Genomic DNA, 25,834 nt, shown 5'->3' with positions numbered 1-25,834 from the left:
TGAGCTCACTGTGCATATCAAAGATACCTTGAGTCTTGAGTACTCTACCTGCCTGTGGCCTTGAATGAGTTTCTACATAAATAACAGTATTTATGGCAATAAATTGTCTCGACATCCAGGCGTCCCTCCTTGAAAAGCTGCATAATGTCCCTTGACCTTATGGGGTGTATGGTTTGTGGCACTCTGGGAACTGCAGACCCGGCAGAGATGACAAGCCGGCTAATAACTGTGACTAGTCGGACTAATCATAGGCTGCGGTAACTTCAGTCCACTTCAGGTCTCACATTAACCTGCTGCTTGTTATTATCACAGAACTCAAGAACTGTGTGTGTCCAGCAGGGGAAGAAAAGGTTTGAAATTCACAGCATGAGCCGTTTGTTTCACGCGTCTGGGTTCGATGCCCTTGCCCTTGTATCTGTCAACTCTATTTGAACTTATCCAGGTCCTTTGCTTTAGCTTACAAGACAAACAAACTATGTTTCTTCTGCTGGTTTAAACGCAGCTCATTGTATGTGTGAATGACCCGGGGATCTGGGCTGTCTGTCACTGTGGCAGAGTGCTAGACTGCACGCTGGTGCTGCTGGTGTGTGTTTGTGTGTGTGTGTCTGTGTTTGTGGGTGCGTGCACATGTGTGAGGTTGTGTGTGTATGAAAAAAAAGGAACTGAACAGAAAGTGGGAGAGGTCTTTGTTTAAATGTAATATTAAGTGTGCTTGCACATTGCAGACTTCTGTGACACCATGTGTGTGTTTGTGTGTGTGTGTGTGCGTGTGCATGTGCGATTAGGAATGTCTGAGAGGAAATCTGCAGAGGGGTCAGACAGTCCAAAAGATTACCAAGCAGTTAGAAATGTGTCTGACCTGATATGTAGAATGCAAAAAAAGGTAAAACTCAGTTTATTCAAGGCTGCAGTTTTATCATAATTATATCATAGTGATAACTACTCTCTCAGTCGTGTGGATTGATGTTTTACAGTAAATAGTCATCTTTTACCCACTTCAAACTTAAACGTGCGTCTAAGCACCAATGAGAGGCTTCCTGTTTCCTGGGTGAAATCCTCTGCTAGCCAGGGAACAATGCTTTTACCAACAATGGCGGCTGGTTAATTATAGGAAGCTTGAGGAAATACAGGAGGCTGCGGTTGAGTTTGATCATTTCTATTATTACAGTATGTGGGTCCAGTATAAAGCAGGAGCATTAAAGACCAGTGGAAAGGCTGCTTATCACCAAAAGACGTCAGCAATTTCAGGAAATCAACACTGCTGCTTTGTTCTCGAAAAAACAACTATGAAAAAACTGGATGTGCATACATATTTAATATAAAAAAAGGGAAATTGTGTTTCATGTGGATAACACTTCCCAAACCTTCTCAGTGTCAGGCGGAGTATAATTGTCTGTCAAAGTGTTTACCTTTTATCCATACTGTGATGCCAATAAGTCTCCCGGAGCTGCACCATCCAGGTTTTACAAATGTGAAATCTGCCGCACATCACCTCCATGCACAGACACAGCTGATCTTAAAACGCACACATTTTTCCAACACCTGATCTACTTCACCTAAACTTTCCAGGCTTGTATGCAGAGAGGATGCAGGACGTCTGTGCAGAGTTTTGTTTGCAGATCCCGATGTATTTACTTCTACGAGACTGTTCTGAGGTGTGACATTATCCACATCTCATCACAATCTTACCTGCATGGCCTCCATGGAAGAAGAGAACCTCCAATAAACAGATTTGTGTCACGGTGCAGTGACTTCAAAAACTTTGTGAAGCTTCACAGTTGGACCATATGGCGCTGAGCTAAATGACCCACAAATCAACTCTGCCATGTGACTGATGCATTTATGCAGCAGAGCTCCAGTTGGAAAAGGACAGGTACGCAGGAGGAGGGAGAACAGATTAGGAGCTAGGTGAATAAAGGGACAGACAAAGAGGAAGACAGAGAGAAGACATCAGTAGAAATTAAGAGATGACAATGAAAAACTAAACGGAACATGCAGGAAGGATAACCACCTGGCCTTTGAGTCCCTTGAGAGCAGCAGTCAATCATAATCCACCAAGGTCTGCAGCGACACAGAATAAAAAGTTACATTTATTCATGGGTTGAATCATCAAGCAAATTCTTTTTAATATATCCTGCAGTTTCAGCCGTGCACTCTCCCAAAGGGAGCATAACTATTTGAGTTTAGCATGGATGACACAGTTGCTGCTTGCATTGGGACTTCAAGTTTCTTCCAGCTCATTTGACCATACAGGTGAGTAAAAGCCAAGATCTTTGTCTACAGCCATGCTAGCACTTCTGTACAGGCTGTATTCAGGCCCAGCGCTAAATGTTAGCATGCTCATGTTAAATAAGGTTGAGGAAATTAACAAAATTAACTTGAAATAAATGTAAGGACCATATGTCATCCAACAGATATACAATAGGGTCAAAACCACAACTGCTAAACCTCAAAGTCAGGGGTCACCACAGTCATCAGGAGTGGTCCCCAGGGCACTAGAATTATTTGTACCAAATTTCATGGCAATCCATCCAATTATTGTTATTATTATTTCAAGAATGATGAAACTAGATGAAATGGGAAGGAATAACCGAAGCCATTTGGGCACATTGTTAAGGCAGGGGTTTTCAACATCAGACTCATAATTGTTAAGATGATTTTGTCCAAAATAAAAGTGGTGGAATTAAAATGTAATGTTGCTCTGCACTCTGCAATGTCCACATGTTGGGGAAATTATATTTTGAGATAATAACTGCGTGACTGTGCAAATATGGTGCAGCTCAGGAAGATATTCTCCACATTTGATCATTTGTAGGGGCTGGACAATTAATTAAAAGTATCAATTTAACTAATTAGGAATTTCTTACTGACTAAAATGTCCTCGGATGCAGTTTTCAATACAAAAACTGAAAACAGCTGCACAGTGACAGACTGCTCTAATTAGACAGGAGAAATGTATGAGAAGGGAAGCAAAATGAGAAATCCATGAAGTGACGGATACAGATATGATTATATTGCCCAGACCTGGTCATTTATCTTGATACGGATTTGAAGTCATACCATCAAGCTCACTGCGTGTAGTGGTGTCTGCCTGTGGTGTATTTGTTTAGTGTGTGGTCTGATGTGTGCAGGCGAACAGATGAAGGAGAAAGAGGATGACAGACGAACAGGAAGGGAGGAAGAGGCTGAAGGAAAATAGAGGAGGAAGGACGTGGACGGAGAATCCTTATCCCCTTGATTATAGTCTTTATGGCATCTGGACATTTGTTTGGCCAGGGCGTGTGTGTGTGTCTGTGTGTGTGTGTGTGTTTGTGTGTCTGTGTCTGTGTGTGTGTGTGTAGTGCCCCAGGGACACACCTGGAGTGCAACTGTTTGGTGTTTCAGCTCAGTCACTGGCACATTTCACCAGCCTCTGTTTCTCATGATGCTCATTCTTCAGCCCCTCAGGGCAAGTCACAAAGTCTCTTTAACAGCAGCGGAGCTGGGAATATAAACAGGATTACAAAGTGAACTCAAGTCTCTTTTCTCAGCATCATAGAAAAAAGTGCTGCTGTTGAACAATGCGTCGTAAAGCTGGTTTAGTCCATACTTAGAGACCAGCTCTGTCATTTTTCCGTGGGGGGGTTGATGACAAGATCGATATCTCTTTCCCATTTGTCAACTAGCCTCAATAAGAAGCTACAGCTGATAGCTTAGCATAGCCTAAAGACTGGAAACGGGAAAACTGCTAGCCTGGCTCACTTACTGTACAAAAAACAGTAAGTGAATGACCATTTCTGTAAAAAGATTAAATTCCCGCTACCGGAAGCAGTGATGCTTGCGTACACCTTGCGCTTACGTTTGATGGAGTCTCCAGTTACTTCAATTGTATTAAATTTGGCTGCAGCGCTGTTAACATAAAGAGGGAATGTTCATTTTCGGGCACCAATCCCTTTTTAAGAAATTTGGCAAACATAGTATGAGAGATTATAGGACCTCTACCACTGTTATATCGGTGTGTTAATCGATACTGTGCCTAAAAGACGGCTAGCTAAGATTAGCATTAAGGGATCTCTTGCCTTTCCATCAGGAAGTCCCCTATGTGGACACTTTTTACAACTGCACACTATGGACTTGAATTGTTGCACTTGTCTTTACAACTTGTCAGATTGTTTCTTTTGTAACTTCAACTTAGAGCTGTGTCATTTGCCTTTAACATCAGAGAGCAGCAGCGCACGTTCAGACACCTGCTCCTAAAGCCTATTCCTCTCTAAAAAATCAATACCACCTAAGAAAGAACGAGAGTTTCATCAGTGACCACGTGGCTCCTCTGCAGCGACAGATGTCACACATGGCCCCACGAGTGTCGTCCTTATCGCGGAGGTGCACATCCAGGGGCCCCACGGGGGACTGGAGCCCAAATGACAGCTGCAGGTTGGTAGCGGAGGTTTTTACGCAGCGTCACTGGCGCGCGTTTTCACGTCGTCTCTCTCTCTCTCTCTCCCTCTCTCCCTCTCTCTCTTTCTCTCTCTCCCTCTCTCTCTCTCTCTGAGATGAGCCCGGGCGAAGGAAAAAGGGCTGGGACAAGAAGGAGGGATAGCTGGAGGGAGGGATGAATGAATAACGAGGAGAAAAACACCCACTCCGGACTGATCGAATTGAATCCGGTGAGAGAGAGAAGGAGAGGAGGAGAGAGGGACCCTGTGGAAGCAGCAGCAGCAGAAACAGAAGCAGCAGCAGAAGCAGCAGTGTTTGGTATTAACGGGATTTTCCTCTGGGGATAAGAAGACGCTTTTGAATTGATGCCGGGAGAGGTAGGAAAGACGATTTCATCCATGGTGCGTATGTTGGAGCGGCTCTCAGGTGCACGGCGCGGCACTGTCTGGTCGCAGCGAGTTCGTTTGAATGAATCTGAGGGTTTGACCCAAACGTGGCTTTTAGGAAACTGGAGTGAATACGAGTCAGTGGCACTTTGAAATCCTCCCTGAAGACGAATTTCGGCTAAGGTCAGGGAATCAAACTTGTGCAGTCTCGCCAGCAGGTGGGACAAATCGTTTAGGAATAAAACAAATGTAGATTTTAATGGGTTAAAGAAATAATAGTGTATTTACCTAAAACTTTATTTTGTATTTGTTAAAACACTGTTCACGTGCGCGTGGTACTGTGCCGACATTTATTTCATTCAAGTGTGCGTAAAACTGAATTGGAGTGTGTATTTATAATTATTTTAATGAGGGCGACGCCTTGACCCTGCTCTTTATTAACACATGTACTGTTTGTGAAGTTCCCCTTTGCGCTGCAAGAATGAGAAAATCCAGCAAACTGAGGAAAGGATCAACTTTTGGATTCATGCGAGTTATGCTTTTTCCTTGAGGATCAAAAGATCTTTCAATAACCCTCATTTGTTTAGGTCTAATGCATTTTTACTTATGTGCATCTGTATTGTAGGGAGACTAATTACATATTTGAATCCTTTTCATTTCCCCTCTCCATATCCCCTGAGCCTGATCCTGTTTTTAAAGTATTATGTGCTTATTAATATGCACTGTCATTTTTCTGGCCTCTTGACACCGTCTGAATCGAAAAGAGCAGCCTGTTCTTTCAACTTCCATCGCCGGGCTCTGCCTCCACATCAGCGGATGATTCAATTTTCAATCAACTTTTATTTGTTGCACACGCTACTTTTATTCAAATGACTCTACCGCAAGTTTTGTGTTTGTGTGTGTGTGATTTCTCAGGAGGGAAATGATAAGACGTCTGCTTCCTCTTCATAAGAGACTCGAGGAGAGGGAGGACAAGAGGGTCAGGGGTGGAGGAGAGGGAGGGAATGTGGTGGAGAGGGTGCAGATGAGAAGGAGTGAGGGGGGAGAGGAGGAGATGAGGTGTCCTGTTTGCTGTTGTGGTCGGACAATGACCACTCATCATGAAATGTTCCTTCCCTGCACCGTCAATCAAACTTCTACTCTTCCTGCCTGTGTCTATTGCTCTTTATCTCCTCCTCTCCTCTCCTCTCCTCTCCTCTCCTCTCCTCTCCTCTCCTCTTCTCTTCTCTTCTCTTCTCTTCTCTCCTCTCCTCTCAAACAAAGTCCTCCACTGTTTCTTGCCCTCGGCCCGCTCTGTGTAGGCGTGAGGCTGGACCGCTGCTCCGTGGTCAGTCTAGACTGTTGGGCTGCTGCTTTGTAATTGTATCAAAGTGGATATTATAGACAGGAGTAACTGATTCCAGATCAGCGCCCTGGGGCCATGTGGGCAAGGTGGGTCCCTCTCCACCCACGGAGCCTCTCTGCAGCTGAATGGCATTCCTGGTGTTTCTGTCACTGAAGTCCTTTCTTCTCTGTTCCTCACATTTCATTTCTTTTCCTTCATTTTCTCAGCGTGCTCTCTCGTCTCTCTCTGCAGGTCTAGACTGCTGGTTGTGAGGATGTTGTCAGCAGGGCGGATCAGGTTGTGTTTGTGGTCTCCACTGGTGCTACTGGCCCTAGTTTCCAATTTCCCCAGTCAGGCACAGGGTCAAGGTAAGATGTTTTTTTTCTTTTCTTTCTCCTTGCTTCTTACCCTCTCATCTCACTCCCCCTTCCCTCTCCCTCCTCCTCATCCAACCCATCTTTTTTTAGCCTCTAGGTGTTCTTCCACGTCCCACCTTGGCCATTTAGTCTCCAACCATCTGTTCCCTCCATCACCTCTCTGTCCCTCCTTCCCTCGAGCCTCACCTCCCCGACCCCCTCCATCTCCATATCCTTCTCCCTTCCCTCACCTGACCCCTCTCTCTCTCTCTCTCTCTCTCTCTCTCTGCCGTCCCCACATCACTCCTTCTCCTGTCTTCTCTCTTTGATGTGCAGGCAAAATCTAATCAGATTAAACCACGCTCAACGATCATATCGCCTCCATATCATTATGCCATTTCACCGCGGCAGCACGGCGACGCTCGGGACCCTGCCGATGCTGCCATGCTCCAGAGGGGTTTTGATAGATGTGTCGCCATGTGTTGTAGCTGTGCGCTTCAAGCTGTGATGATTCGCTGCACAATTTGCTGCACAACTTAAAACACTCCAGTGTTCTTTTGCAATCAACCTCACATCAGCGAACCTGGTTTTATCAAACTGAGCCGAATCAAGAAGTTGATTGCTGACTGTTTTGAAAAACATTATTTGGGGTCTAAGGAATCAAAACACTAACAAGAAACACATAAAAAACCTGAGCTATCTGTATGTTAATATGTCATATTGTGGCTTTATTAGCCTCACTTCATATGTGTGTTTTCGGAACGAGACTTGTCATCTGTTCTAATATCTTTTAATGAGTCACTTCATTGGCTTCAGGCCTAAAAAAACAAAACTACCATCACATCTTTCCTTCATCAAGGAGTTCAGGGGATTTACGTGACGGGTGTCGTATGTTATTATTTGAGATGTTTTGGTACTGATACCAGCATCGGAAAAGGCTCCCATGCTGCCAAAAATGGTAGGTCAGGCATCGGCGAGTACACAAATCTATGTCCTGATCCAATACTGCGTATATTAGTTTCAGCCGGATAAAACTGCAATTTTATTTTCCAGGAAATCACTTTTTCTTCAAGTTGCGTTATTAGAGCAGTGAAGAAGAAATGATATTCAGTTGTGTGTTAACTCATGCTGGAAAGTCCCACAAGTAAAAAAGGCAGCATGCACCTCATAATATTTTATAAACTGTGGGTATAACTTACCAGCTATTTAAGGGAATTGATTATTGTGTAGTCCTACATTTATTTATTTGTGTTACAGTTATTATTTAACTTTTAGCCTACAGACTACCTGGATATTAACTGGATAATTCAAGTTTTATTAAAGTTATCCTGAGCCAGTACAAACAACAATGATAACATTCGTCAGTACTGTACAGGGTTAGTAAAAACCCATTATAAAAGTTAACAGAAAGGGAAGAATGGTATCTTAACATTATATATTTCAACAGAATGAATCCCAGAGATGTTGTCTGACTCCTATAACTGCAGTGTACCCTGTGTGTGTGTGTGTGTATGTGTGTGTGTTTGTGTGTGTGTGTGTGTGTGTGTGTGTGGTGTTGACCACGAGTTCATGGTAGGGTGTGTTTGCTACTCGAAGCCTATGAAGACCAGGGGTACTTATCCGAATAGAGATCATATGAAAATGACCCAGAGGGACACTTGGACATTTAGCTGACCCTGCTTTGTGAATGCACATGTGCGTGTTTGAGTGTGCATGTGTGTGTGTGCGCGCGTGTGTATAGCTCACATTCCTTCCAGGGTGTGGAGTTAGAGGAGCAGCAGTGGCAGGTCTCGGTTAAAGGAACTCAGAGAAATAAATAAAGATTTTTCCCCCTGTCTGAAGTTGTTTAGAATCAATAACCCACACATGACAGCTGCATGTATTGATCTGTTTTTACAACTAAATTAAAAGTTGTGAGAGTTGATTTCTGTCCTGTTAATAATTTATTTGATCACAGTGAGGTTTTATAGGTTAGTTTTAGTTTCAGACCCATTTTACCTTAAATTATGGAGCTGCTTTCTTTTTCTTTATTGATTGCTTGGAAATGAAAATAGGGTTTTTACTATTTTCTTCTCTTCCCTCCAACCCCTTGTGAGTTGACACTCTTAGCTTTTTCCTCTTTTCTTTCCATCTACACTTTCAACCTCCTTTCGCTCTGTTTCTCTTCAGTCATCTCATCCTTTGTTTCCTTCCTTATTCTTTTCATTCCAAGATGTTTTTATTCCACTTCTCTCGAGCAGTTCTGCAGGTCGTGTTTGTCATTGCACGCGGACAGAAAGGAGAGCAGAGACAGAAGTGTGACAGCATAAATTAGACTGGGATTTGAGCCCAGTGAATCGCTGCAGAACATGGAAGACCCCCCAAACACTACGGGAGCATGCCCGGCTCAATCCCCTTCATTAGGGAGCATGTGATAGCCATTAATTGTTGCCCCGTCCCGTCCCCCGTAAGCTGCAACATCTGGTCCGAGGGGGTTTGTGCTTAAGGATTAGTGTGTGTTCTACCCATGGAGGTTGTTTGTATATACAACACAAATGTCTGGATATCATCAGGAACTCCCACTACAAAAGAGTGGGAGCGTCCAGGAAGAGATTTCCTCCCTGCAGGCAAATGATCTGGACAAACAAACCATGTAGTGAGATGTTTGAAGTCGCAGAATATTTCATTCATTCTCAAGAGATTCTCAATCTTTTTTATTACATGTAACTTTTTTTGTGTTAAGGATAAGCTTCTAAACACGGAAGCTTTTACTGTAGATGTGGAATTTCGTGAAACTACCAAAATCATGTGGCAGTGCATGAATTGAAATACTTTAAATTCAGTCTTTAGTATCTTTATATGCGGCACATTCTCTTTTCGATGTTGAAAAAAGGAGATGATATCCGAAAATGCTTCAGGTTCACCGACGCATTCTGGTATCACGTCCTTGTCAATTTGATCTGCTCCGATACGGTTCTTCATGCAGAACCTGAGCAGTAAACAAATCAGTGTTCTGTTTGTTGCTGGCTTTTCTTTCACTGGTTAGCAAATTTGGCCTTAAAAAAAGCCCTAAATGGGGAAATGCTGATTTTGTCCTCTGCTCGGCCCTCAGAGAGTGCGTGCAGTGACCTGGGAGTTGTGTGTTGCTGTTTCCAACGCAGCAGTGACAGAAGCAGGAGAGACGGAGGAAGTATACCAGATGGTGGATGTTTGCCGCTGTTGAATCAAAACTCTGACCTCATTGACAAGCAAAAAGAAAAACTGTCAAACTTTTTCTGTTTGCATGTTCAGCCCTTGTTCCCTAGACCAATCAGTTAGTCATTGCAAAGATGCAAAATTTGTGTAAATAGTGTGTGTGATTGTGTATGCGTGTCGGTGCTTACGGTTATAGAAGTTTTCTGGAAGCTGGTGAAAGCAGAACTCAGGCAGCAGCTGATATCTTATGCAGAATATTTTAATGTAGACTTGATGCATCAAGAAGACCAGAGTGTGAAACAATACACAACCGGCAACAGATTAACATGAGTAATTGTCCCCCCCAAGTCGGAAGATGTCTCCCACAGCATCCCAGTATATCTTCCTCTACTCACCCATTCCAACAGCACATCCATGAATGGCTAGAATTGCTAAATCAAATTGGGTCCTTGCGTCTTGCCACTGATAAAATACACAAAAGAGTTGAAGTGGGTGAGAGTTGAAGTACGTGACTCTCTGTCTCAAGAGTCTGAGTTAGATATGAAAGTCCCTAAGCGTAAACACTACAATGCATTGTTGGTTGGCCCTTTATCTGTAACCTGACCTGTGGTACTGCTTAAAGAGAGAATGGATTATCCGCAGAATTTGGACAGGCACTATTCTCCTGTACATATATAATGTTATATAAAATATATATTATATATAGTAGCATTTACAGTAATGTTTGAGGATGGTCCAAAATGCATCAACACTTACCAAGTTCATCGTTACTTGTCGTAATTGATTTTGTTGAATGGCTGACAGTGCAGGTCAATACCATGCTTCAGGACACATCAAAACATTGAGAGGACATTTACAAAGATCTTGCACTTGTTTGTGTGTGTTCATCCTCGTGTGTTGGGATACCTGCCTGGTGTGAATGTGAGCCTTGACGACTGCCAGGTGAATTAGTATGAGTGAGTGTTGGCCAGTCATTTCAGGTTTAATGAACAGTGAGCGAAGCCAATGATGAGAAATCATTTATTTATAAACAAAAGAGCGGATGCGATTGTACAACCTGTTTTGAATTTAAACACAGCGAAATTATCCAAACCTCCACTGCCGTCACCTCAGCCCACTGCCACTACCGCTGCTGCTGCTGATGCTAATCCAGCTTGTCATAATCATCAGCCACTTTGGACTAAATGGAGCAATGAATCGTGGGAGATGTGTTGCACAGGAGGCTTTCTAATTTCCCCCCTTGTTATCGTCGGAGCACATGGTTAAAGGACTGTCATCGTAAATAAACAAATATTTACTTTAATTATGACTTTTGATGAATAATTCTCTTGAGAGAAGGATTAATAAAGCACCACTCTGGCTAATTCAGTTCACTTTGCACACGTTTGCCAAATAATGACACATGGGTGTCACAGCGTGGGTAAAAGCGAGTTCCAGGTAAAGCAGAACCAAACAGACGAGCCTGCAAGTGCAATACTTTGCAGAACCTGAAGTGACTCAGGATTGATATCATGGAACAAGGGTGTTAATTGAGTCTTATTTTCCCCTGAAGAAAATCTGCCTTTAGGCTCATTTATGCTCAACAGTCAAAACGGAGCAGTACCAACAAAAATAATGTTTTTTTGTCTTTTTCGTGTTTTTTTAAGCACAAGGAACTACAGGCCTTTTTCTGAAGAGCTAAATCATTACCAACTCCTCCATGTTAATTCTTGTCAGACACCTTTGACTCTGCACTGACCTCTAGTGGATGGGTTGCTTAACAACCCTTCCAATGCTAGTAGCCACATGGACAGTGATGGTTACACCGTAAAGGCGGCAGAAACGAGCCCCCAGTGGGTAAAAAAGTAATTGTTTAAACTACAATTCTCACTTTGTTAAAGAAAGTGAAAGAAAAACATCCTTTATCCATCCACAACATTTAATGAAAATCATAGTTTTTCAGTAACCCGGCTGACAAACAGAAGCACATGAACAATGAAACTGAACCTTGTGGTGGAGGTAATACTCTGAATTTCTGTTCAATCACTATACATCTAAGTCAATCTCATCTCTGGACATTGGACAGGAAACATTGAGTATATTGTATTTTGAGACTTTTTCTCCTCTCACACACTTTTAAACACATTCCGCCGGAGAGTTACAATATGCATGGTGAACAGTTTGGGTATTCATTTTAATTATGTGTTCATTTACTCCAGAGAACAGTCTAACTAACCTCCGGGCTTGTTCAAAACTGCTTGTGTTTCTTGCTTTGTTGAAGTCATGTTGCTTTTAAACACGAGGGTCAATAATTTAGTGTTTAATTATTAATTAATTTGTCTTTAACTTGGACAGTGTAATGATATCACGAATAATAGGAGAGACAGACAACAACGAAACAACTAAATTACAGGAGTTATCCTTTAAATTCTTCTCGTATTGACTAGCCAGTATATAAGCCGTGACCTAGACCTTGAAATGGTGTGTGTGTGTGTTACAATAACAGACGCTGGCAGTCGATATTTCATTCTTGTTTCGATGTCAATCATCTCCTGCAGAATTAGTGGAGGATTTTATGGTGACATTTTCTGGCTGGCAAGCATGAAAAATACGGGGATGAGGGATCATCCAGCATGCTCAATATTCAGTGAGTCCTTAAGAGAGATTTCACACAGACACCCACATACACTCACACTCACACTCACACTCACACACACAATGCAGCAGAGAGATAAGTGTTGGGGAAAAAAGGCATCGCTTACAAAGGTAAAGCGATAAAAGAGAGAACAAGGTGTTGAGCCACCAAAGGACGGCGGGAGTACGGGCTGCACAGTAGAGGAGAAGATATGGGATAAAAGAACAGAAGTGGAGACAAGGGAGGAGGGGGGGGGGGAGGAGATAGTTTAAACCCAAGGACAAGAAGAAGAGATGCAATAAAAGAGAGGAGTGTTGCATGAGAGCGGCAGAGGAGATAAAAAAGAGCGGCGAGGTGGAACGAAAAAAAAGAGTGGATTTGGGTTAAGTGCTACCTCGATGAGCAGAGTAGTTCTTGTACAGACAGGACTCCGACCACATCAAACGACACGTGCTGCTGCGCTGAATAGGCACCACAAAAGCGCATACACACAAACACACACACACATTCACACTTCCTTCATCCCTCGTTTACAGTATGGCAGCTATCTTGTAGTGACAGTAGTTGTCATACATAAATCTTCTCTAAGTATTAGAGAAGCTATACTGAGTGGAGTCAGTGTTGGGTTAATCTTGAGAGAGGAGTGGGGGGTGGGGGTTGGGGACAAGGAATTAAAATGAAGGGTAAGGAAAGGGAAGAGGAGACAAAGAGATGTACGGTAAAAGGAGGAGAAACGGATGGAAAGGTGGGGATGACCCAAAGAAGAATAAAGCAGGTTAAAGAGGGAGAAGGAGAGAGGCAAAAAAAGACAGAAGGCTCAGAGAAGACAAGGGACACGAAGTGGAACGGATGAAGAAAAAGTTGCATTTGAGAGATTGTCGAGCAAAGAAAGAGGAAGAATAAAGAAAAAGTGAGTTGGGAGGAGGAAGAGGAGCAGGATGGTGAGCCAGATCACGACTTGGAGAGATAAAGCAGAAGAAGAGAGTGAAGGGGAGGGGATGGAGAGACGAGATGAAGTAAAGCAGAGGATTGGACAGTGAACGTCATCACTGAGGAGTTCCAGCTCGCACCCCCTCCCCCCCCCCCCTGCTAATCCTGGGAAGAGGCATCCCCTCTCAAACCGAGACGTCAAACTTTGCCCGTATCGCTTTTAACCCAGTTAATTCCTGTTCAGGCTTAAATACTTTTCTGGTTCACACTCCCCCACCGAGTCAGGACTTACACCCCTTGAATGAAGGGTCCAGCTGCTTGAGGAGAGCATGTATTAAATATCATTAGAGAAGGGATTTCTATTATATCCTTGTTCTCGTTGTGGATTGTGGCTCAGACTATTTACTGGAGCTTGAATTTGTTGCTATAGCAGTCCCCTCGAAAGTTCTGCCAAATGGCTGGAGCTTCATTTACTGCTTGGCAGGGAGCTTGTGCGAGGAGCTTGCTGACTCCGGCGGTGTAACTCTTTCAGATAGATGGCTCTGGCTGGTGCGTGATAGAGTATTATGCTTCATACGTGGATATATACTCTGTATGTTCAGGGCAAAGTTTAAGCAATCTCCTCATTATCTCGACAGTATTTTCCATAGAGTGTTTTACTTCAAATGTGTTTCACAAAAGCATCGTGACACCTTGATTCAGTGTGTGCGTGTGAAACTTTGAGCTCAGGGATGATATTTTTGCCTGTATGGTGGTAAACAAGAACAGACGTGGTGGTTAGTGAAATGTAATTCATATCCAAGACCCTCGTGTTCCGTGAGGCTCCACAGCTATTGGAGCTATCATGTCCATATTCATTAATCATCGTCCCTGTCTCTGGAAAAGCCTCCAGCTCACAGACCTTGACGTGTATTTATAGAATGAAAGAGAGTCATAGTTGGCCATCCATTTTTACATCATTTTTTTTATTATGGATCAGTCGGTGTGTGCATGTGTGTGTGCATGTGTGTTCATTGAAATGCAAAGCAAAGATCGAGGTACTCGGTCCAATTTCCCCCCCTGTTATTAGCAGCCCCGTCTGCCAACTCAATTCACATACTATCAAGCACACGCTCTGTGATACCGGAGCAATAATCTACCCGGGGTACACACGCGGCGAAAATTATTCATGGTTTCGTATTGTGCAGTGTAATTAGACCGTTTCATCCTATGCATTTTGAGCATATGACATCTGGCACGGTGTGACTACTTAAGGGATCGAGTGAGCAGAATTGGAAAACGGTGAAAGCGCTGCACAGCGTGTCTCTGCAAATCGATCAAACAGCTTCAGATGATCCGATGATGAGAAGTCAGAGAAGTCGTCCTCGTTTGGAAACTTCAGACTCAATTCTGTTTTTCACTTTTGTGGCCTCGGCTATAAAACTGAAGCCAAGTCGTAAACTTGTGAGGTGATAAAAATACAACATTTTATGGATGTTTGGAAATAAAGTCATGGTCGATTTAGTTAAACTGAATATTTTAGTTATATATGAACATACTAGAGCTTTGATTATATTAAAACTAGAGGACGTCTACATTTTATTTTATTATTCACCTAAATCTACTTACATTTTGCGGGCTTTTGTCCCGGCTTTCTTTAAAAGAAGCTCAAAAGAAATGTCACCTAGTTAACACACTGGATGAGGGATCAACTTAAAGAATAAAGTGATGGCTCCCAGTACAGCACATGCACACAGTCCCTTTAAATTCAATAAACTCAACACAATCATAGACATCAGTTCCCAGATCTTTTTCATCCAGATCCATGAATTGTTATTCGGGAAATGGGTGAATATCTTTCAGTCTTCAGGAAAGTGATAACAATTCCGAATTCTCCTTCTGATCTGCAGCCACACCAAACTTTACTGGCTTCTTTTTTGGCCAATTTCCGATCCTTCAACTAACTTTCATGGAAATCCGTTCCGTAACAGTGTCTGTCATTTGTGGTAATTAACCAACCGAATTTCCAATTGAGTGAGCGAGTGAAAATCCTGCACAGTACAACTCAGGTTTGTCAACATAATATCACTTCTATTTTCTGTAGTTACTTTTCCCCTTAAGCGCCTGATGTACAGAGTCTTAACATGTCTGCACTCACCAACCTACAGAGCAGCGTCTGTGTCTGTGGACTGAACGATCTATAATGGGGGTCAGTTGCTCACGTCTGAGGTCCTTTAAAGTGTATTCTTACAGGGATTATTGTCTTTACAACGTGTATCTCATTATTCTCACTCCCTCAGCACTTAAAAGCGCAGGGATTTACTCTGTTTCTCCACTTAGAGATTTCCACAAATTCTTTCTGCGGCTGAAATGCATCCGGTGGGGGAAACTAATCAGAACTTGTCAGGTTTTCTTAGAGACGCTCCATTTTTGAGACGATGTATTGAGTTCAAAATGATTATAGAGTAACTGGGATTTATTTAAAACCCATTCAGTTTATTATCTATTGCAACGTTATAAATAAATCCACCAGTCTTTTGAGGTTACTTCATGGCTCCAAAGCCCGATCCCTACTGACCACGTTTAATTTGACATACGAGTGCTGACAAGTAAAGAAGCTCTACACTGGCAGTGTCACCAGTGTCGTCTCTTATGAATGACATAGTGGTGTCCGCTCCCTCTTAGAAACTCTGTAGTAACACAATATAAATTAGTAGATTGTGTTGAACTCCTTGCAGATAAACTAACAATATAGCAGAACGGTGAAATGGTGATATGTGTCATAGACATTAAGTGTTTGCTGGTGACTGTTGTTCTCATCTGAGGTGAATGTGTAGCATTCCACAATACGACATAGTGGACTCTCTCTCTTTCTGTGTTGCTGCTGTCCATCCTTTTCTTTCCTTGTCCGTCTTATTGTCTGTAGATTAAAAAGTCAAATTCTCTTCTTCTTGTGTTTGTAAGAAGCCACAGGCCGCATGCACAAACACACAGAGAATGGCTGCTGTCAACATTTTCTCTAACAGACGTCTGGAAAGTACACCAAGCCTCCCGAGGACACAACTCAGCAACATTTATTCATTCCATTGACTGTATGAATAAAGATGGACGACACGTCACCCCATCCTCCCATTATCCAGAAATGAAGCTAAAATATCCTGGATACGAACGCTGCCATCTTGCACATTTTAAGCCAGAGTCTGTGCAGCAGCGCCTATCAAGGTCCCACTGATACATAACCTCGACCAATCACATGTCAGGCTCAGCCGGCAATCAAAACATTTCATCCTGTTTTCCATGGATAATTAATGAATGAATGAAATAATTAATAAATTAATAGAAATTGATATGCTTAGGCTTCACTTTTGAGAGCATCGTGTCTTATATACAAACTATGGTTTAATATGTATGGATAAGATACACACACACACACACACACACACACACACACACACACAAACACACATGCAAAAATTACCTATCTACTCTTCACTGTTTATTACAGAAATTGAAATCATCCTTGGATGAACAATCATTATTTTATAAAGAGAATTTGACTGGAAATAGTTTACTTTAATGTTTAATTTTTTTTGGTTGTTTTGATCTGAAGCAGATTGAACATGAGCTCTGTGCCACACTGACCTGCTCTATGTGTCGCTCTCATGGTCGTGGCAACTTCAATATTGAAATTGCCATTTTCCCTCTCTTAATTCATGTCCTTTATAGCTGAGTTTTAGTTTGTCTGTGTTTCTGTGATTCACATAAATACTGACAACGTGTGCTTATTGGTGGCCGGGACATTTTTCAATTAAAATCCTCTCCTCCTATCAGTATGTACACATTTATTTCAAACCATCTCCTCACTTTATTGAAGCTGATTTAAGATGTGCTTGTATGTTTTTCAGTTCCAGCCCCGAGGAGGCTGCGCTTCAAAGTGCTGAGCTCGAGCAAACTCCTTGTTTCATGGAGGGAGCCCAAAGGAGACTTTGACAGCTATCTGTTCCTCTACAGCAGTATACCAGGTAGGAGGATACACACACACACACACACACACACACACACACACACAAAGAACACACACACATGCTGAAATGAAGGGTGAGTTGAAGTAGAATGAGTTGACTTTTTGGGGGGGAAGCATCTCATTATGACTTGGGTTTTCTGTCTGTCAGGAGGGATTATGTAATTTGCTTCTTATCAAAGCTCCTGTGAAGGGATTTCGCTCTCCAGAGATACGGAGGACTCAAAGTTTGTCCTGCACCTCTGCCAAGTTGGAGACAAAGGAGTGTTTTTGCCGTGCACCTGGAGCCTGTCAGCAGATCTGTCAGGAACACAGAACAGTAGGAGCTAGACACTGATTCTCGTGATAGGGTTCAAACCGAGACAGCAGCAGCAGCAACATTAGTCATTCATTCAGAATCAAACAATTATTACTGTACGGCGTTGTGGCCACGACGGACGCTAGGCATCCCGCTTATATCCTGCATCTGTCAGGAGCGGATCATTGGACAGACACGGGGCATGACCTTGTCTCTCCGTGTAGTCAGTAATCACCCTAATCACTGCTGACATCTCCTTCATCATGTTATCACAGCGCACCTACTTTCACAGTCATGCATCACCCCTTACATCGGGTCCTACCGCTGCACCGCTGCTTGCATTTGTTCCAGATTAGTGCTGCGCTGTGCTGCAGACAATTCTTTTGCTGACGTTGTAAAAATGAATAAGTGGGACTGAATAAGCTTTCAGTAACATAAAACTCGTTTTTCCGCAAACAACACTTTGCGACAACCGTCTGGCCCGACAATTTCTTGGTGCCTCTGACAATTGAAAAGAGAACAAAAACTATAATTTACAGCCACTTCCTCTGGATGAGGGGGGTGCAGCAGTAGTTTGCTGCATGGCGCTCAGCAACTGCAGCAAAAAGAAATTCCGTGCATCCTTACTGGGACACCTGCCCTGTGACCTGATGTTCAGTCAGGTCTGCCAGCTGAGTCCCAGGAAGTGGGCGACAGGCACAGTAAAGCTTGTTTTAGACGACAAAGGGTGCTGTCAGAGTGGCAGCTAACCTTTTGGTTCAACATAATGTTCTTTTTCTCCTCAGAGGTTTTGTCAAAAAATAGGGAACAGCTTAAATGCAGCTGGGTAAGGATTCAGTTTTGGGTCAAGGCAGAATATGACTCACAGTTTTTGGTTGTTCTTTTCCCACCCTGGGTCAATTTCTACCTCATTTTCAGCTGGTATACAAGTAACCCATGTCTTAAGCAGCATTAATCTGTGTACCTGTGTCCAGTTTGTGGGACTGCATGCATTAATATAAAAATGATTGAAGTTTTGGGGCTCCCTGCATGTGAGAAGCCTTCTCACAGACACTCACTACACAAATCCACAGATTTGATGGCTGAGAGGCATCACGTGAGATGATTTACAATGAATGCAATTGGTCTGAGTTTCCTGGGCCACTAAACCACCAGTGCAGCACTGGCTAAAAAAGCTGCACAGGTTAAAATAGAAATGCTTTTAAAAAAATTGACCAATTGACTCAATGATTGTGATACTCAATATCGGTTAAAGGTCCAGGTCTGTCTGGGTGTGGTGTTATGCCAGTCTGCCAAAAAGTGATAGTTCTTCAGCAGGAAGCTGACTTTTATGAGTTGGTTTACAGCCTTAAATATATATTAATCTTGTAAAAAGGACTGGACCTGCTTCAATTTAGGGAACAAATTGAATAATAATAATAGAGTCCTAAGGATAATTGCGAGGAGATAATTGCTTTCTTTTCATTTATGACCCATCTGCAAAACATGATAATTACAGTCTCGTTTCCAAATAAAAACAGGATATAAGACCTAAAGTACCAAACACAACGGAAACAATCACATTGCCTATAATCAAGGAGTCTTAAGATCGTGACTGATTACACGCTAAACTACCAACACTTCTTTGTGATGGTTAATTCCACAATGAAATAGTCTTACTTATCTCTGCCTGCTGCACGACCACGCACCTGAGCACTCCGGAGATTTCTTTGTTGATGTTAAAGGGTCTGAGCAGAGAATCGTTAACTCTTCTGAAAGTCCAGAACATTTCTCCGCACATACTCGAGAGGTCATGGCTCACAACGGTTGTATTCAGCAGATGAAAACTGAAATTTCAGAAGCTGTTATTCCCAAAACGGCCACAAGGTGTATAAGATCTCCTTCCACACTCACAAACAAATGAGCTGCACCAGGGCTGATTCTAGGATCAGACTTTTAGGGGTGCCCCTGTGAGAATGTGACATGTATAGTTCAAGCAAACTATTCTGTCAGTGCCTTTCTCCAATTCCTGACCCCACCATTCTCATATACCTCTTTTTTTACCCAGCAAGCAAAGCAGCAAGACGTATTTTCCTTTGAGGAGTATTCCAGCCATTACAAATCTGGAACCAGTTTTGTTGGATGGATCTTCTTGGGGTTCCAAATTCATTGTGTGGGACAGCTTTAACTGTTTTGGACCCATGTCCTTATGCCCTAAATCAAAAAGTAATTTGGAACCGTCTATCCTTCAGCTTGGTGGCTAGCTCCCTTTCTGTCTCTTCATGTGTCTCTGTGGTCTGCCCTCTCACTCTCTCATCTTTTATAGAAGATTCGGTTCAGGTTTACAAGATGTAAGACGTCAAGGATGAGGAGTAACTAGCTGTTTTGGTAAATGTGCATTGGACCAACTTACCAACAAGTGTTACTCCTATAACAGATGTGATATTACAGTTGAGGCAGGTTCTTCACCGCGAAAAGGATGTGTTGTGAATCATAACGACAAAGCTGAATGCATGTCATTAGTTGACTCTAAAAATAGTGAAAGTAAACATGGAAAGACTGAGGGAGTGTAACTGAAAATAACAGGTGGTGGCCCAGGGAGGACACAAGGCCGACACTGGGAAGGATTGTAATCAGTTTGGTTTTAGTTTGGAGACATCATCACATTGGGTTTGTGTTCGTTTTAGATTATGATTATTTGTCTCCGGCATTTTCTGGCAGTATTTTTTGCTCTCCCCTTTAATGTATTTGGCCATGATGAACATCATGGCTGTGCTGCCTGATGGTTCTACCAGGCCTGTTCTGCATCTGTGATGAAGCATTCTTGTGATGCAGGAGAAGCCATGAAATTCCTGCCAACCTTTAATTATTTACTCGGGGTTAAAACGATTCTGACAGCTTGGAAAACAAGTACAGGATCAGTTGTGTGCTGCAATCGTCCCAAAGATCTGCTTAATTAAACTTAATATGGAGGAAGATGATGATTTTAATGAGTTTTCCACAACTGAGTCATTCTGCATGTGAGCAGTTCATCGTGGAAACAAATGTGATCAACAGTTATGTTGTTGGAGCCCAGGTCCTTCGAAACGGGAAATTAAATTCATCAGCCTCAACTACTTTTAAGGAGTAGTTGATAAAAAATATAAAAATAAGTCTCCAATCCTAAATTTGGTACCTTCCAACAGAAATGTGCTTTAAGAGGAGTTAATACTTGTTACATTTTTTAATAAACTGAATTAGTCTGTAGTGATCTTCTCAGGGGCTGGTAGGGGTATTTAAAGCTATGCTACTATACTGTTGGTTCCAGGTTTGTAAGAATGAGCTGTGCACTTGTCATGCTGTGACAAAGTGAACGTCAGTCGTGGTATTTGACAGTGGCTTGGTTCACCTGCACACACTGAGGTTCCAGTTGGCGGTGTGAGCTCTGATTCATGCTTTTACCCCACCTGACCTGGCATCCCCTTCAGTAGGATTTATCTCCTGTCTCCTAGAAGCGGTGTTAGTCATCACCCTGCAGGGACAGACGACACACACACACACACACACACACACACACACACACACACACACATACTCCCACACACACACTCTATTGATATCCCGATTGATTGCTGGGTCTAAATTAAAATGTGGTGATAATGTAACTTGCTGGCCTGATGTGGATTAACTGCATAGGAAAGACACTCAATCACACACACACACACACAAACACACATGTGACACAGAAAACGACAATTCCGAATCAATCAGAATTGTTCTTTTGTCCTTTTTTACTTTTTGTGAGGGTGCACCGTGTATGCCAGACAAAGACAGAAGTATAAAAGAACGACAAACAAAGAATAAAAGGTTGCGACCTTCAATGGAATGTTTTCCTGCCTCCAGAATGGAGAATGTTAATGAGTCTCCTGCTGCATTAACTTTGTTTGTGGCTCTGTCGTGACAATTCTAATATATTTGGCTTCCAAGCAACTGAAAGCAGCAGCAAGATGATGAAAAACATGGCTCAAGATGTCCGCAAGTCTGACCTTTGACCCTCCTCTTCCTCTTCTTCTTCCTCCTCTTGTCAGGTGGTCAGCAGAGGGAGATCATAGCGTCCAAGTCGGACACTAAGGTGTTGATAACAGACTACAGCTCCTCCAGAGGCTACAGTGTGAGTGTGATCGCTGTCAGAGGCAGTGAGCAGAGCACTCCTCTTCAGGGCAGACTTAAAGGTTGGTTCATGTTTTTTTCTCTCTGTATTGTGCTGCTCATACACTCTGCTCTACTGTACCGCACTCTTCCTCTATTCAACAGTGAAGTACAGCATGTACTACTCTACCCCTCAACGCTACTTGACACAACACTGCTACTCTATTCTCTCAAATCTCTTCTGCTTTCTCCTTGTGTCCTCTTCATTAAACGCTTCACTTCCCCCCTTCTCATCCGTTTATTTACTCTCCCTTCTCTTCATCTCCACTCCTCCTGTGTCCTCTTCTTCCCTCTCACTCCTCTTTGAAATTTCCTTTCCTGTCCTAATCTTTCCTTTCTTATACTATTTGAAAAGTTAATATCCTCAGATTTCCTAAACACTCTACAGTGTACACCTCTAACTTGTATGTTGTCATGTTTTCTCACATTTCTTTTTCTCCCCTCCTCATTTTGTTTGGTTTCCTTTCATATCCTTTCCTTTCCTACGGAAGCGTATTGCATTCACTTGAAAAAAAAACATTTTCAATCATGTTTCAAATAAACCTGAAAACATCAGTTGAAAGTCTCGACCATCTTTCGGTGTATATGCTACAGATAGGTAGAGGATAGTTTGAATTTTTGTCCCGTTGTTAGAGGCTTTATTATGGAAGATTGATGTGTAGTTCCTGCAGGTTGGTCGTTGGGACTCTTGTTTTGAAAGCGGTTCTAACGGAACCGTTTCAAGCGTACTATACGTCACTATCTCGGAAAAACAGAAAATAAAAGAGTTCGAAAAACGGGGGGGGGGGGGGGGAGTTAAAAAAACAGGATTTTTATCTCGGAAAAACAGGGAAAAAATTAATCAGTTAGAAAAACAGAGATTTTAATTTTTATTATTTTGACCCAGAGATTTTTTTTTTTAAGTGAATGCAATATGCTTCCATATTTTCCACCTCTTCTGTCCATATTTTACTCTATTTTACCTTTCTAGATTGACCTACTGTAATATCTATGTGCTTATGTGAGTGCCTTCTTACATATCAAATTATGTAAGGCCTGCTGCTAACAAGACATTGATCCGTTCTATCAGCTGCAGCCCAGGGAGGTGAGAGTGACGGCGGAGACGGGACTGAGCCGCAGAGGCTGACTGAAACACTCACTCCTCCAGATAATGCCAACGAGATCTCGGGAGGTAGGAGACATGCAAACAAACACTGTTTCCAGGAGAGGAAGGCCGCGCACAAATCCTGACCTCACATGAACGTATGAATTAAGTGAATTTCCTCGGAGCAGCGCCCCGGCTTAAAGAGTCCTCCAGTCAGTTGCCATAGCGATGTTTGGAGGCAGGAAAAAACAGCTGTTGGTGCCGTCTCTTAACACCAGCTTCATGAATCACAAAGCCAAAAATATGAGTCTGGTGATTGTCCGTGACCAGTTGGATGTCACTGTAGAGTTGGTGTGCAACCAGTTAGCGGCTTTTGAGGCAAAAACCCAGACAGACGTGGGCCTGGTGGTCTACTCACCCACCATGTGTGAGTAAAGATGCCAAAACTCTCCGCGGCTCAGTGGTGAATCATTCACAGTGGTGCTCTATGGAAACTCTTTAACGTACTCTGTGCTGAGTGGTATGAGGTGACTGTGACTAATGGTATTAGGCGATGAGTGATCCACTCTGTCTCACTTACGTATTCGTGCTCGCCTGTTAATTTGACGATTGAATTGATTTGTCAGTAATCTCTATAAAGACATTGATGTTAATGAATCTGGAGGCGAAGGACAAGATTTTGTTTGTAGTTTGGCCAATCACATTGAGCAGGCTGTGCCCACAGGTAAAGTCCATGCTGCGGAGCTCATTGACAAAATGCATCAGCTATCTGCTTTTTAATTGATCTGCATTCATAGTCAGTTTTTCCAAAATTCATGTGCAAACTCATTTGATATGACACAATTGGTTCAAATACATTTGAATACCTCTTCTCAGATGCTCTGGTGTCATGTTGTCCACTCAGGACGGCCTTGTCTGCCAGCGTCCTCCATTTTTATCGTAAAACATATCACTGGCCCTGATAGTGATCGGCTTCTGTTGGAGACAAAACACTTCAGACTGTCTGATGTGCCTCTAGACTGTATGTTTTGAATATGAACAGATCATTAAAGGGTCTTACCCACCCCCCCCCCCCGCACATTCGAATTTTGATTAAAAAGTGACAACCATAGTTAACAGAGAATTGCCAAAATATCGTCTGCAGCTAAAACAGCTAGACATAAATGATGGCTGTTTGTGTTTTGTTTGGAGAAACCTGCGTTTTGTCCAAATACTGGCTGCTGCCCCTGGAGATGGTCGAGTGGCTCCGAGCTCGGTTTGTTACTGAAGCTGAAGTTTGTTCTTTTGTCTGGCAGCAGCCAACTCCTCGTATTTGAATGTCGGATATTTTTTTACTTTCTATGTAATGTGAGAGAAGAAAGGAACGCATTCATTTTCATGATTGAGAGTGCGCCTGCATAGAAACGGCCCTTTATCTGTTGATTTCTTTACCATGACTGTGAGTTCCGCTAGAAATCTTCGACTGCAGAATAATTGATCATTTGTAAAGTGGTTTCCTGTGTGTATGTGTGTGTGTGGGTGTGTGTGTGTGTATGCGTGTGTGTGTTTGGAAGTCAAACGTATAGATGGCAATTGCAGACTCAGACACGAATATTGCTCGCGACTGAATTTGAGAATCTAATTGCTGCTGTTGTGCGAGTGTGACTGTTTTTATTTAAATGTCACTTCCTGCAACATTTGTAGCAGAGCTTTGTACTCTAATGTGCAGGCAGAAGACAGAACCTTGTTACTCGGCGATTGGACCCTTCTTATTTAAGTACACTTGCTTCTGGCGGGCTTATTATTTGGTTTTAGTTGGGTGATCATTTATCATCGGGCACTAAAAGAATGTGTGGGCACAGAAATAATCAGGAATTATTGGAGTCTAGCTTTAAATAAGTCGAGCCTCTGAGGAACTGCACACGTCATCATTTTTATGAACTCATATATACTATTTCAACAATATTACCTGTGATGCTTTAAGTGCAGTCATAGTTGCTGATGGAGCAAGAGAGGAACACACACACACACACTCACACACACACACACACACACACACACACATACACTCACACACTCAGAAAAAGAGTGTGTGTGTGAGAGAGAGAGGGGAGAGAGAGGGCATCACCGAGCAATTAACCATGTTGTAAAACTTATTTATAGACACTTTGCATCCGTGCATACATAATAAAGTGGCTCTTAGGTGGAGATGAAAATGCATCGATAGTAAATCAATGCAAATTTCATTGTGAGCTCTTAAAGTGGCCTCACCACAATGCATCAGATTCGCAGAAATAATTTTCAGAACCTACACAGTATTTGTGTTTGTGCAGTCATATAATAAAGGATGTTTGGATACTTTATGTCATGATAATATAATAGTGTTACAATGGCATCCCTCTAGTATGTGGTGCTGTAAAATCTCAGCATCATCTATTGTGTGATGAATAATTTATTTTGTATATGATTTTTCTGTGATATGGAAAATCTAATTTAATCTTAATTTTGTGATCTCTTCAAACGTGGAGAGAGACGTGGTGTGTACGCGCAGGAGTGACGCTGTCGTTGTTTTGGTGAAATTCACAGCTGTGCCTCTAGTGACATCCATTACCTTGCGTTACATACACATACACACACATACACAAACGTGTGTCTGCTGTTCGGTGACATTCACCATTCATTTTGACTTTGATTGGTGTTCTGCCTCGTACCTGTTGGGGATTATATTAATATCCTGTTGTGCTTCAGTGGAATCCGTGAATGTGTGTGTGTGTGTGTATGTGTGTGTGTGTGTGTGTGTGTGTGTGTGTGTGTGTGTGCAGTGTGTGCAGTATTGTGTTTTTTGTACGATAGAGAAGATCAAAATGTCTCACATGGGCTCAATAGTAGGTGCTCTTTTGTGTTGCACTGTAACATGTGGCTGCTTCTCTTTCTTCCCCCTCTTTATCATGCCCTGTGTGTATTTATACTCCACAATGATAATACCAGTGCTGTATGAAGTCCCCCACTGTGCATGTGTGTGTGTGTGTGTGTGTGAGCATTAGCGATGCTAACCCAGGCCTTCACTGCTTTGTTGCAGAGTAGTAATCAGCTGGCTTTTATGTCA

At 42.5% G+C, this 25,834-nt stretch overlaps 1 protein-coding gene across 1 annotated transcript in view; it reads left to right on the top strand.

Moving 5' to 3' along the window:
* Positions 1-6,222: 6,222 nt before the first annotated feature.
* Positions 6,223-25,834, top strand: part of col14a1a (collagen, type XIV, alpha 1a) — a 127,902-nt gene continuing 108,290 nt past the window's right edge. Inside the window, exons 1-5 of the mRNA XM_062398960.1 lie at positions 6,223-6,233; positions 6,379-6,494; positions 17,085-17,201; positions 21,545-21,688; positions 22,735-22,836. Coding sequence (XP_062254944.1) covers positions 6,223-6,233; positions 6,379-6,494; positions 17,085-17,201; positions 21,545-21,688; positions 22,735-22,836 — 490 coding nt within the window. The remainder of the gene's footprint in view (positions 6,234-6,378; positions 6,495-17,084; positions 17,202-21,544; positions 21,689-22,734; positions 22,837-25,834) is intronic.

Source organism: Platichthys flesus, chromosome 11 (genome assembly GCF_949316205.1).
Source record: "Platichthys flesus chromosome 11, fPlaFle2.1, whole genome shotgun sequence".
NCBI classification, from domain to species: domain Eukaryota; kingdom Metazoa; phylum Chordata; class Actinopteri; order Pleuronectiformes; family Pleuronectidae; genus Platichthys; species Platichthys flesus.
The sequence above is the reverse complement of the archived record's forward strand: the minus strand, read 5'-3'. Positions and strand labels throughout refer to the sequence as shown.